A 14,763-nucleotide genomic window follows, 5' to 3' on the forward strand; every position below is an offset into this window, starting at 1 on the left:
AAGGACTGTGCAGAAGGAACTCGCTGGCGCTGATTACCGGAGGACTGGCACAATTTGCAGCGTGATAAAAGATTGATCATTGTGGAAAGAGCTGATGGTATTAAAAAGGACTGTCGTGATTACAGAGGATTGCCACGAACTGCCGCGTGCAGGACATTGGGGAGGGGGCGTTTGGCACGAGTCGTGCGCATATTACGTACGCGAGTATACCAGCTTTCCCCCCGTCATTATGATTGTCCGCTCGCGTTACGCTACACGAATAGCTGCCTGCCGGGTTTCGTCTGCTGGACCGGAGCCGGAGTGGAGCCTGGACCCCATCGCCGGACCTTTCACCCTACAATCTGCAATCCTGTGTGAGTGTCTGTATGTAAGACGGGCCCGTTTGTCCAGGGAATAAGTTAAGACTGTAATTAAGACTGCCCTGTGTACTTTTCCTTCCTCTTTCTTTCTTGTACATTCCTTTTGTTTCCTCTTCTTCTTTGTACATAATTAATAAACCCATCTGTTCTTCCTATTTTCCTGGTTTCATCTTATCCGATCGTCCTCGTCTTTTCTCTAATTGGGTAAGCGTGGCACGATCGCAACTGCTTCAAATCGGGTCTAGTCACCTGTTAACAGCTCGGATCGCGGATTGCTATCCGCTTGGCGTTTCCATCAATATCCATGATTTGAGCGGGAGTTATTCCCTCGTTTCCGGTCAGCGTTAGTACTTAGGTAGTAGCGAATCCCTAGGCCTAACAAACCCTTCCTAACGCTGCCCGCGAAAGACGTTATAACCCCCAGGGTCGCGTCGGCCAGATAAAAGACAGGGGGATTAACCCCCTCTTGATAAGCGGAGAGCCGACATCGGAGATCCGTAACAATATATATATATCTATATATATATATATATATATATATATATATATATATATATATATATATACACACACAGACTTGGCATTTAATATTGAATATATTTTTTTCTTGACTTGGGTTTACTTTCTTAACCCAGGATATCAATCTTGTGGGTTTTGTTTTACACTTTGGTGATTTATTTGTTAAAAGAACCATGTCACTGATTGTCTGTCACAGCAAGAAGTCAACAACAGGATTATATCACAGGTGGCGTGGCAAAATGTACGGACAGGTGCATTTGATGATTGGCTTCACAGTCGGGTATACAAGGGTTGTTGCGTTCTGTATTAGTGGAAAACAAATGCTGCACGTCTTCAAAAGTTATTGCCGCTTCCTCTGGAGATGGTCCGTCAACTCAACAATGCTGTTTGTCATGGAGTGGTGGCTTTACGAAATTCTGGCATGAAACAGCGTGCTATTGCTCAGCAGTATGGCATCACTCAAGGTCAGGTGTCAAAGATCCTGAAACAAAATGCTCAGAGGGGTGTCCCTACTCCAATACCGAGGCCAGGACGTCCCCGCAGAACCACAAGGAGGGATGATCGCCAGCTGCACCGGTTAGTCTGCAATGGCCGTACCAAGTCAGCTAATCGGCTTAGGGCTGAGTGGCAGCAACTGACAAATGTGCCTGTATCCAGAAGGCTAGTCAACCAACGACTGGTTCAAGCAGGCTATCGTGCCAGGCGTCCCATGAGAAAGCCAAGCCTGACCAGACAACACCGCCAGCGCCGCCAGCGCCGATTGCAGTGGGCCAGAGAGCACCGTCAATGGCAGCCAGGACACTGGAATCACGTGATCTTCAGTGACGAGTCTAGTTTTCTGGTCTATCGTCAAGATGGCCGCGTCCGAATGCGCAGACAAGTGCATGAAGCCTACAACAAAGATTGTATAGTGCCAAGAGTCCAAGTTGGAGGTGGTGGGGTGACCGTTTGGGCTGCTTTTCATGCAGGGGGCAAAACTGACCTGGTTGTTCTGAATGGAAACCTGAACCAGTTCAAGTACAGGGCCATTCTGGAAGAAACATTGCTTCCATTTGCTCGTGCAGCCTTTCGAGGAAGCTTTGTCTTCCAAGATGACAATGCACGGCCTCATCGTGCTCGCATGATCCAACACTTTCTTGCTGACCGTGGTGTAGAGCATATGGAGTGGCCTGCCATGTCCCCGGATATAAATCCAATAGAGAACTTGTGGGCAGAATTAACTTGTCAAATCGACAACTTGGACCAGCAGCCTGCCTCTGTGCGTGAATTGCAGCAGGCTATTGTCACTGCATGGCAAGTGATTCCTGTCCAAACCTTGGCAAATCTCGTGAACAGCATGCCTCGACATGTACGTGCTCTCCTGAATGCTCGTGGGGGTTACACGAAGTACTGAACTGTAATTTTACTGTCCGTAATCCCAGTCATAATTTAGCTTTTGTTTTTGTTGAAAAAATTTTGGGCTAATGTGCAAAATAAAGAGATACTTCTGGAAAACGTACAGAAGTTTAACACAGTACTGTCCGTGAATTGAGTTCGATATCAGTTTACATCACTTTCAAGGATCAATTTATTTGCTTCGAAATGTCAAATGTGGTTTTTGTTTCTTTTAAAGGTCACATTAACAAAATCTAGAATAATTTCAACATAATTCCAATGAACTTTTGGTTCTAAGTCATCTTGAAAAGTAAGTTCACCCCCACAAAAAAAATATTCCATATTAAATGCCAAGTCTGTATATATATTGTTACGGTTTTTAGAACCTTCACTTTGTAAATTTTAGTAAATGTTCCCTTATAAATGATCCCCTGTAAATATCCCCATTAATTGGCTTTATTAAAGATCGCACCCGAGTTAGTCCATGTACAACACGTAGAGCACCATAGGACCTCTCTGTAGTTATTTCATTATTATTAGTGGGGCAACTTAGCATCACAATTGTGCATTTTGTGAGGAAACACCAAATTTGGCACACTAGTAGACTATCATATTATGAAAAGTTCTGGATATTGGGCCATCTCAGATTCAGAGATTTGATTTTTGCAAGATTTCGATTCGATTGGGATCGAAGAGAACACCTTCTTCGTCTTCTGTACAGTGAAGTTGCCAGCCCTGAATTCTCTGGCTACATCTGGGTGCTTCATTGGGAGTGCAACCATGTCCCTCAGGTGAACAGGGACCCACCTGGCATAGTGTGTGTGGTCTAAGGCATGGAACCATGGGACCAGTTCCGTCAGGGCATCAAGGTACATCGTGAATGAAGCCTGCCGCAGAGAATGCACGTAGACCAGTACCAACATCTCTAGTTCCATCACAGTTGCCCAGTACTGAAAGTTGGGAATGTCTTCTCCTCTCTGGTGACACCAGTCTTCGAACTCAGGCAGGTCTTCTGCATCATCAGCATATGTCATACAGTGGCGTTCATACGCACGGTGTTGCAGGATGTGCAGTGCCGCTGCATTGGTTTGATGAGCTCTTCTTGTGCGGGTGACGTGGGCAGCTCGCAGGAAGGAGTCGGCCGTCCCTGGCGTTGCAATCTCAGCTTGCAAATCTGCAAAATCTGCAAATCTTGCAAAAATCAAATCTCTGAATCTGAGATGGCCCAATATCCAGATCTTTTCATGATATGATAGTCTCCTAGTGTGCCACATTTGGTGCTTTCCTCACAAAATGCACAATCGTTATGCTATATTTAACGTAGCTGCCGAACTATATGTGTTTCAGTTAAGGATCTGTTCCCAATAGTTGAATCTGCGTTGCATTAATCAAATAAGATAGGCTCCTTCAATTTCCCCAATCGTCTCCCACTCTTCAAAGTGCAGTAGCGGTAGGGCGGCGTTCGCTGCCGTTTGCCTTGGGCTGTTTGCTGGCACCAAGCCGCCATTACGCACGCGGTTTCAAGCCGAGGAAAAAGGGGGCGGGGCTGCTGCAACAACGGGCTGCAACAACAGCACGAAGCGGCTTTTGGAGACTCACCGATCCTGTGACGCCCTCCAGTACCGGCGTTGCCAGGCGGGGGAAGAGAGACCCGTACATTCCCAACCCATACATTCGCCCTCTCGACTCAAGCTCACTCGGACAAAAGCCTCGCACAAATTACACTGTGAAGGCCCAATGGCCATGTCTATGCCACAAATCAAGTACGTGAGCGAGTCTGGTGCACTGAATTGAAAATATATAGAACGCTCATACTCCGTGAAAAGTCTAGCCACCGTGTCGCCATCTTGGTTAGCACGACTCGACCGACTCGCTTCGCGGATCTCGTTTGTTTTGAACGTGTCCCAGATTTTAAAAGCCAGACAACTGTTAAAATGCCATTTTGTGCAGCAATAAACTGCTTCAATCGGTTAAGGAAGGGTTGTGGAAAGACGTTTCACACCTGTTTCAAAGACGTTTAATTCATATCGCACAAAACCGCCAAAATCGACACAAAACACGATCGCACAAAAGGTGAAAAAACGCAATCGCTTTTCGCTCTGAATTACGTGCAAATGCGTGACGGAAATCACCATCGCCCAGCATCGAGTGCCAACCAAGATGGCGCCCGGTAGCGACATCTCCACCGATGTGGTGTGAATGGCAATGGTCATTCTATATATTTTCCGTTCAGTGGTCTGGCAGCGAGGATGGAACATCACATGATCACTGAGCGAATCAGCGAGCTGCTCTGGCACAGGCTGAGATTCCGTGTATAATGTTCCTCGCTGAAATGCACTGAGGTAAATATGAATAAAAAATATGGATCTCGTCAAATATTTTTAGGTTGGCCATGTCCTTCCCAGGCTCAATCGCCATGTCTATGCCAAATATCAAGCACGTGAGCCTCTCCGTATAGGAGTCTATCGGTAACACACACACACACACACACACACACACACACACACACAAACTGTGTTTTTTATATATATATATATATATATATATATATATATATATATATATATATATATATATATATGTATATATCTGCGCAGTTTCTGTCTTGTGTTGTCTTGTGTTGTCTTGTCTTGTCACAACTACTTTCTCAAACTTTTGTGAAATCATACCAAACTTCTGGTATGTACATATCTCTCCCGTCGGTATGTCCTAAGGGTATTCTTTCAGAAAAAAATTTCCAAATTTTTTTTTTTTTTTTTTTGGAATTTTTTCGGGAACATTTTTTTTTTTCAACTTAAGTTTTCAACTTCAATTGTTTATAAAATGTGATATCACGTATATTACAAATACATTTGTGCAAAATAATTGTTCGAATTATGATTGATTATGATCTATATACACTGTTATGTTTATGGTTATGTTTGGATATATCTACACATCTGGGCAGTGTCTGTTGTCACTGAACTACTCCCTCAAACTTTTGTTTCTGTGGTTGTGAAGTGTTTTTAATAACGTTGTGGTGGTTTTGAATCACGTGGTGGTGAGGTATTTTGAATTGTGTGGTGGTGAGGTGTTTTTAAATGACGTGGTGGTGAGGTGTTTTGAATTACGTGGTGGTGAGGGGTTTTGAATTACGTGGTAGTGAGGTATTTATAATTATGTGGTGGTGAGGTGTTTTGAATTAGTTGGTCATGAGGTGTTTTGAATTACGTGGTGGTGAGGTGTTTTGAATTACTTGGTGGTAAGGTGTTTTTAAATGACGTGGTGGTGAGGTGTTTTTAATTTCGTGGCTGTGAGGTGTTTTTATTACGTGTTTTATGGCTGTGAGGTGTTTTTATTACGTGTTTTATGGCTGTGAGGTGTTTTTAATTTCGTGGTGGTGAGGTTTTTTTATTACGTGTTTTATGGCTGTGAGGTGTTTTATTACGTGTTTTATGGCTGTGAGGTGTTTTTAATTTTGTGGTGGTGAGGTGTTTTTATTACGTGTTTTATGGCTGTTAGGTGTTTTCAATTTCGTGGTGGTGAGGTGTTTTTAATTTCGTGGTGGTGAAGTGTTTTTAATTTCGTGGTGGTGAGGTGTTTTTATTACGTGTTTTATGGCTGTTAGGTGTTTTCAATTTCGTGGTGGTGAGGTGTTTTTAATTTCGCGGTGGTGAGGTGTTTTTATTACGTGTTTTATGGCTGTGAGGTGTTTTAAATTACTTGGTGGTGAGGTGTTTTGAATTACTTGGTGGTGAGGTGTTTTGAATTACGTGGTGGTGAGGTGTTTTGAATTACGTGGTGGTGAGGTGTAATCGTCCCAAACTTCCAGTGTGCACCTACCCCTCCCCTATGTATGTGCTGAGGGGTTCTTTCTTTCTTGACATTCAACCTAAATCTTCAACCTAAATTGCCTATTAAAATGTAATATCACAAACACAACAAATACATTTGTGCAAAATAATTGTTTGTATTATGATTGGTGTAAATCATGACAACACAGCAACTCAGGTACAGTCATTAGCCTCAGCTAAAATAAGCCCGTTCCTCAGTAACGACGCTTGGTGAGGCGAGCGCAGCGAGCAACAATACCGCAACAATATCAAAAACCGCAACAACCGCAACAATATATATAAATATATATATATATATATATATATATCTGGCATGATTACTTCAAGTGACTTCAAGTCAGTTCTTATTTCAAGTTTGAAAACATGAACCCACCATCCTTTGTAATTGATCTGCGAATCTGGGCGTACTCAGCTCCAGGTCCAGCAAGTTCATAAGCTGAATCTGTAGCATTTTCATCTTCTTTTGCTGAGAAGTTCAAAAAAGCATAATTAGCAATATTATATTAATCGATGCCGGTAGTTATTATTCATCCAGTCGAATTAAAACAGTAAAAGTTTATAATTTAAAAAAGCTGGACGTACTAGTAGGTGGAGCTGAGGTTTTGGTGAGAATTCACTCGCCTTGGTCACGGCAGGAGTTGGCAAGTGGATTCTCACCAAACGTCGGCTCTACCGACTAGTCTGTCCAGATTTTTTCAATTTTAAACTTTTACAGCAATATTATACAAGTAATAAAAACATTTTAATAAACGTAAAGGCATGTAGGATGTTAGATTATAAGAAATGATTATTTGAAACCATCCCTATATCTTTCTTTGATAATGGTTTTTCCTAGCAAAGACAAAATTATATAGAACACACACACACACACACACACACACACAGTGTTTTCCAGAGTCATTGCCATTGAGGGAAGCAGCTCAAAAATACACCGTCTGAAGATGATTATTATTATTACAGTATTATTATGATGAACGAGAGGATTAATTCCCAGTTTTAACCGATCTCGTTTTTTTTGTCTTTTCCCCCTTTTTCATGGTCTGCAGCAATGCAAGGTGATCCCCACCTCGACAATCAGCTGGACAGATCAGGTAGGCTCTCATATGTAGCCTAAATAATATTTTTAGAGAAGATACTACAACTATAGTTTTGCATGTAGCGGATGGGTCCGACATTTTTTTCTTTTTGAAAGAAAGGAGAAACCAATTTGTAACGTTTTCCGAAGAAATGTAAGGTAAAAATAACCACCAGAGAGTTGTTTGTTTCTTTGAACAACAGCGTAATCAGCACATGCATAAGGAAACGTGTCATCTGATTGTTGCTGAGAACTCGCTGTGAAACAAGATAAGAACGAAAAGGGGATATATATATATCTATTTTATTTTTTTAGAAACAGGAATCAAATTCCTGCAAGGGGCTAGGTGTGGAAAAATTCTGATTCAATGCAGGGTCTCGAACCATGGACCTCCGTTGATAACGCGTCAACAGCCCACTGTGCTATTGAGCCACCCACAATCTCCTCAGAACTTTTCCATACTTAACACTATGAGCTTTATCATGGCCGATGTCTGACGTGCCTGCTAAGCAGACCCCGAATGTTAGCGTAAGTATATGCATGCGTATGTATGTGTGAATAAGTAGAAATGCATTGAAGATTTTTTTTTTTTTTTTTTTCATCAAATTCCTGCGAGGGGCTAAGTGTGAAAAAAATCTTGTTTTGTTTCTTTGAACAACAGCGTAATCAGCACATCCATAAGGAAACGCGTCATCTGATTGTTGCTGAGAACTCGCTGTGAAACAAGATAAGAACGAAAAGGGGATATATATATATATATATGTATATATATATATATATATTGTGGTTTTGAGAACCCACACAGGTAACATCATTAAAGGTTAAAGGTTGCACCCCATAGTTAAGCCACATTGTGTAGCAGCATAGCAAACCTGTTGTGCATTTTGTGATACAAGCACCAAATTTGGCACAAATGTACATTAATATGTTGCGAACATTTTCAGATATTGGGCCACTTGAAATTCCGTAATTTTTTTTTTCAAATTTTTTCAAATTTCGTAATTTCAAATTTTTCGGGTGACACCGTCACAATTTCGGTCTTCGAGGCCGGCCGATATAGTGGGGCGGCTTAGCCCAAATATTCAAAAGAATTGTGCATTTTGTGATACAAGCACCAAATTTGGCACAAATGTACATTAATATGTTGCGAACATTGTGTGGTCAGCAATGAAGACGAGAGTCTGAATTACATGTATGCAAAAGACCTTGTGAACCAGTGAAGCAAATACACGGGTAAGCATGAATTAAATCTAGGGCATGATATAATTTCCATGATGTTTACCTCTACACTCAATGGTGGAAGGAGGTAATGTTTTGATCCCAGCTTGTCTGTATGTCTGTTTGTCTGTTAGTCCACAAAATTCCAGACAAAGCTTGTAGTAGTGGTAGTTGTAGTGGTACTGGTGATAACAGAAATTGTTATATAGAACTGAACTTATATTATTATTATATGCAGAAAATAACTTCATTTCTATATGCCCTGCAGTGGACAGGTTAATTGGTTTATGCACTGAAGGGGTCACCCTGGTGTGCACTGCTGTGTTCTGCCTCACTGAGTTGTTCAGGTATGATGTACTCAGCACAAGCTTCCGGTCGGCCCGGAGGTGGGGGTGCGGGGCCTGTCACGGAACGTCAAAACAAACGGCCTGCCGGGGCCGCCCAAAAGTCGGGCGTGAGGGGCGCGTCCACTAATGGAACGCCTCTCGCTTCCCAGATCGAGGGCCACGTGGTCAGGAGAACCTCGTCCCTTCCGGTCACACTTTGCCTATCGGCCGGCCTCGAAGACCGAAATTGTGACGGTGTCACCCGAAAAATTTGAAATTACAAAATTTGAAAAAATTTGAAAAAAAAAATTACGGAATTTCAAGTGGCCCAATATCTGAAAATGTTCGCAACATATTAATGTACATTTGTGCCAAATTTGGTGCTTGTTTCACAAAATGCACAATTCTTTTGAATATTTGGGCTAAGTCGCCCCACTAACATGCAACACGTAGGTCATCTTAGAACGTTAGTTATTTCATAGTATGTGTTTAGGATAAGGCCATTTCCAATAGTTGCATCTGCGTTGTGTAAAATAAATAAGAGTAGGCCCCGTTCATTTTGCACCCTCCCTCCAATCGATTCCATTGCACACCATCCTGTCTGCACCCCATTGCCCCTCGCGGTTTGTTACGCGTTGGGCCGGTAGCGTTCGCTGCCCTTGGGCTTCCACTCGAACCAGCCCAAATGCCACGAGGTAAGGCCCGAAAAGGGGGTGGAGCACAAGGGTGGGGGTGTGGCCACGTCAAGCAGCCATCAAGGGCGGAGCCGGTAAGACCCCATCAACCAACCAGGGCTCGGGTGAGATCGCCTGACAGGGTGTGGCTAGAGATTTGAGAGGGTTCGCTGGGCGTGGCAATAAAACCCGTTGCGGGAGGCCCCCACCTCAGTTATGAGGAGAAACGTGTTGAGGACTCGAGTAGGAGCAGAGGTTTGAAGGACTGCGTTGGAAAGTCTGACGCTAAAGGACTCGTTGGGGAAGGTTCATTGCGGCAGGACTCGAAGGGAGCGAGCGTGCTAAAGGACTTTGTTGGAGAGAGCGCATTGTGAGGACTCGTGGAGAAAGGTGCCCGGTAAAGAAGGGCTTGTTGGAGATCGCTGGTTGGGAATTTGGCTTGGGCTTGCGGTGAGCGAATATCAAGCGCCAGCATTCCTATCACATACGCGGCGGTGAGCCAACATAACCGCTAACCGCTTACGGATCCCCCGATATATAATTGTCCGCCTCACGCCTACGCCACGCGGAGAGCTGCCTGCCGTCTTCCATCGCCTGCACGGTACGAGTCGGGGACCGGACGAGCTGTGGATGCCATCTTTGGACCCTCAACCCGACCATCTACATCCCCGTGTGAGTGAGTCTGAGAGTGAGTCTGAGTGCGAACGGGCCCGTGTCCAGGGCATAAGTATAAGACTGTATAAGGCTGCCCTGTGTATCTGCTTCTTCCTCTTCACTGTACATTACTTTTCTTCCTCTTCTTCTTAGTGTACAAATTGTTAATAAATTCTTGTGTTATTCCTTTTCCTCTTGGTCCGACCGTTTTAGTCATTTCCTCCATTGGGTAAACGCGGCACGATTACAACCACTTAGAATCTGGTTTAGTTTTTGGTTGACAGCTCGGATCGCGGATCGCTATCTGCTCGGCATATTACATCAACATCCGTGATTCGGGCGGGAGTTATTTCCTCGTTTCTGGCCAGCGTTAGTACTTAGGTAATAGCGAATCCCTAGTCCTAAAAACCCTACCTAATGCTGCCCGGGAGGGACGGCATAGCCCCCGGATCCCATCGGTCAGTAAAAGACAAGGGGAGTAACCCCCTCTTGATAAAGGGGAAGGCCGATGAGGAGATCCGCAACAATATATATTGTTACGGTCCGCGGTTAAGGATGTTGTTTGCCGAGCGGAGGCGCTGCGGCCGAACAGTTTTTCCCCGACTAAACCCGATTCACCCAGACGTTGGCCGTATCGCGCCACAGCTATTCAATCAGGGAAAAGACAAAGATGACACGGATGTGAAGAAGAAGCAGACAAAAAGAAAGGTTTGAAATACGATTACCATTTATTACTATTTACAGGCTCAAAGTAACCAAGGAGAAGGAAAGATAATAAAATAATTTACAGAAGCTTTTAGAGACACAGCGAAAATACTAGCTTATACAGACTTAATTACCTACCCAGGACAGAACAAACAAAACAAACTCACGTACGCAAATGGGGAACTTGCAGGCAGGAATAGCTGGAAAGGAGAGGAAGGTCCGGAGCTGGCAGTACGATCGGTGCGTTCGGCAGCCGCCGTCCCTTCGCGGCCCTGCTCAAAACCGCCGTCCAGGCCCCAAACGGCTGTCGAGTGTTGCTGCTGGGGACGCTGCCGCTGGTGAGCAAGGTGACGAATAGCAGGCTTTTGCGCTTCCCTGGATGATCTCTGCTTTTGGACCTCACAACTCAGCTCTTGTCATAGCTCATCTCTCATCTCCTTGTCTCATCTGCCTTGGACCTTTTTGCGACTCTCTTCTCCTCTGACGACCCAGCTCTTTGCTTTGCACCTCACCACGCAGCTCAGCTCAGCTCAGCCTTGGACCTTTTTGCAACTCTCCTTGGGGAACGTCCCGCGGCGGGTTATATAGGCCCCGCCCCTCAACCTTTGCGAACCTCCTTGATGTTTCTCTCCACACCCTCTCCAAGTCCAACCCCTTGTTCGTGGTTGGTTGAGTGGGGCTGACTCACTCCTCCCCTCTATGACGAGGTGGGGACCCGCCTTTCTTCCCCAACCCTGCCTCGTGGTCAATGGCGGCAATTGGAGGGGATGTAATTGCCAATTTGAGGCTTGGCCATTACGAACGGGGAAATGGAGGTTTTTGGGAATGGGAATGAAGGGAATCTATCTTTTTCACTCGGTGCAATGGAGTGTCATGTTAATGGAAGACAAAGCCTTAATCTAAAACACATAATAAAGATATAAGCTACTGAACAAGGGTTTTATCGTGCCCTTCAATGTGTGCTTTATGGAATTAACTACCGGGACGCCCTTTTAACCTTTACACAACACTGGAGGCAGGAGGGGCCATATTCAAGCAATATTACACAATCAAAAAAATACAATCCTCATATCCACAACAATATACTAGTGGGGTCACCTGTAGTAATCCCGCGGGCATGGACGTGTGTGACATTTCGACATATTGAGTTAGATGCTGCACCTGCACATTCAGTTTCACAAAATAGTTACTGCCAATTTATCAGATCCACAAATAATGTAATCTACACAGTGTATTTACTTCTGATAACATGTGAATGCATGTGTGTGCACATGGGAAATACAGTTTGAAATGTGTGATTACATCTCATGTAAAATGTGACTTCAAGAGCTCAAATCCTCTCCCTCCCCGCCCCCATCCCTCCCACATCACGCACACTGCACCAGGGAGTGGATCACTCACTCACACACACACACACACACACACACACACACACACACACACACACACACACACACACACTTTGTTTTGTTTTTTTTTTGCTTCTCACAATTCTATCTCTTAAGATTTTCAATTCTTATGTCCAACGATGCTCCGATTCAATTCTTACGTCCAACGATGCCCCGATTCTTATGTCCAATTACACACACACACACACACACACACACACACACACACACACACACACACACACACACACACACACACATTATCCAATACTTCTTACAGGTTCATTACAGCTGATCTTGTAATTGTTACGGTTTTTCGAAGCCCATTCCCTTACAAAGGGGAGATTAAGCCCCTTTTTCTCCTTGGGTCTTCAAAACCGCGAGACTGAGTCGCCACTTCCAGGCAGATGTGGAAAACGGTCTCGGGACAATTTCGCACGTACCTTGAGTACCCACGCCGCAGCGGCATCGGGGATCGAGTCTCGCACGAACCACGCGTGATTGCGTACGCCCGAGCGGACGGCGTACCACGTGACCCGTGCTGTTACCTTTCCTATAGAACCCGATCAGAGCGACCTAATTCGTACCATGCTAAGCCAATGATGGAAAACGCAAGATGGTCGAATCAGAAGGAAGAACAGATTTATTTATACTATTTACAATGATTTGGTAGAAGAAGGGACACAGGGCAGAACTTAAACAGTCTTACTTATTCCCCAGACAATGGGCCCACTTATACACACAGGGAGATGGAGGAAGAATGTTCGCGCGCCGAACGCGCCTGCTTCTGTCGCTCCAGGAACAGCTCACCCGGCGTGGCCCTCTGGCGGCCACAGCACGTATCGCGGCGAAGGCAGGCAGGCGGGAAAATCCTCGCGGCGCGTATATCGGCAAAGGCAGGCAGAAGGAAATACGCGCATCTGTGGCCCGGCACGGGCTGTCTTTTACAGCGCGATTAATACTGCGCAGAGCGCGGGGAGCAGGGCAAGTTCGTATACGCGCGTCTCCTCTCGTAACTCACTGAAAAACCCCGAACTGCCAACTGATAACTCCAGCTCATAACTCAGCACTCCGAACCGACTGAGGTGGGGGGCTCTGGGCACAGGGTTATATCGCCCCGCCCTAGCCCGAATCGAATGTTCCAAACCCCGCCTTTTGCCGCAGTGGTAAGTCACTCCCCTCGAGCCCTGATTGGCAGCTTGCGCTTACCGTTGGCTCCTCCTCTGCCTTCCTTCGGCCTTGGTCGACTTGTTCAGGCCTGCCTCGTGGCATTTCGCACCAAAACCAAAAGCATCGAAGCATCATAAGGGGACCTAATTCTCATTATCCTACTCAACGCAAAACTAAACACAGGAAAGGTCTACGCTTACATTCACTAAGAAATAACTGAGCTTAAACGAGGCTACATGTTGTAGTGTAACTAACTAGGAGGGGAAATTAACCTTTATTATAAAACTACAAAACCGCAACACTACACCCCTCCCTCGTCAGACTCATCCCCGAGTCAAAACCACCAATGGAACGACCGGTTAGAGAATGACATGCAAAATTAACTTTACTTTTACATGTGACACATAGGTGTGGTTCCCCCTAAAATTTACTCTGACCCGTGTATGCGACAGTTTTAAAACACTAGATATGTCCCTCCTATTGCGTTGAGCAGCTTCATATCAGATTCACACCCACAACTAACCGAGTATTTCCGGAATTTCAAACTAAACACATAGCTGGTGGGCAGCATTCTTATATTTACAAGCACAGAACTTAACCTTATTTACAATTCTATGACCCAGGACCTGTCGTTTTTGGAAGAGAAGATTGGATGGGAGAGAAAACACAGCAAAAACACACTCAAAATCATGACACTTGCTGCTTGCTTCTTGCTTCTTCTGTGTGCATATATCAAACCGGCTAGCCCCCGGACCAGCATACAGGCCATTTTAATCTTCAGGGCTATCTAAACTTACACATTAGTCCATGGGCCAGGATCCCAAATTTCCAGTATCGGTACCACCCGGGGTGACTAATTCTCTTTGGTGTTTTTAACTTGCTATATGTCTCTAGTTTGCATTTTGATATGATAGCCCTTGCAGACTCACAGCTTTTAGAGTTTATCACTTCTTGTAATGGACATGCCCCATGGATGAAAGGCGCGAACACACACTTTACCACTATCCTTTATTCTCACACCACAGTCTTTCTGTTAAGAATCAGTTCAGTCACAGACAAGCATAAAATACCACATAGGGATCCTTTCTTACCAGTATCACGAATGTAGGCAGTCATTCTCGTACATAAAGGCAGATTTTGTAGATGAAGTGGGTTGTTTTCAAAAAAATTCGAACTTAACTTAACAAAATATTTATGCAAGTTGAACAAAATATTTATGTTTTTGTCAAGTCACACCCTATGACAAATCAGACTCTAGGTTTCCTGTTTTAAGCAAGGTCTTTGATTCAGTAGAATCAACATGCATCCATGACACGTTTTAATTGGCTCTTAACATTATTAAATGAAGTACAGTTTCACGTTTCTGTTTGTGCATAATTATGCCACCAAGTTATTCATCATCACCGTCATCCATATAAGAGTCAGTTAATTCCACTTCTGGCTCTTCTTCACTGGCTTGGTTGCTGCA

General features: G+C 44.4%; 1 protein-coding gene across 5 annotated transcripts in view; it reads right to left on the reverse strand.

The window, feature by feature from the left end:
- LOC137430100 (V-set and immunoglobulin domain-containing protein 10-like 2) overlaps positions 1-14,763 on the reverse strand; it is a 199,108-nt gene that overhangs the window by 56,449 nt on the left and 127,896 nt on the right. For 2 of the 5 annotated variants that reach the window (XM_068120655.2, XM_078780091.1), the window contains exons 11-12: positions 7,334-7,417; positions 6,459-6,551 (exon numbers count right to left, since the gene is read on the reverse strand). In XM_068120655.2, coding sequence (XP_067976756.2) covers positions 6,459-6,551; positions 7,334-7,417 — 177 coding nt within the window. Of the gene's footprint in view, positions 1-6,458; positions 6,552-7,333; positions 7,418-11,658; positions 11,899-14,763 lie in introns of those variants that run through there. The other 3 variants (XM_078780093.1, XM_078780092.1, XM_068120658.2) reach the window with 2 other exon arrangements.

Source organism: Myxine glutinosa, chromosome 6 (assembly GCF_964187855.1).
Source record: "Myxine glutinosa chromosome 6, kmMyxGlut1.1, whole genome shotgun sequence".
Classification (NCBI taxonomy): Eukaryota; Metazoa; Chordata; class Myxini; order Myxiniformes; family Myxinidae; genus Myxine; species Myxine glutinosa.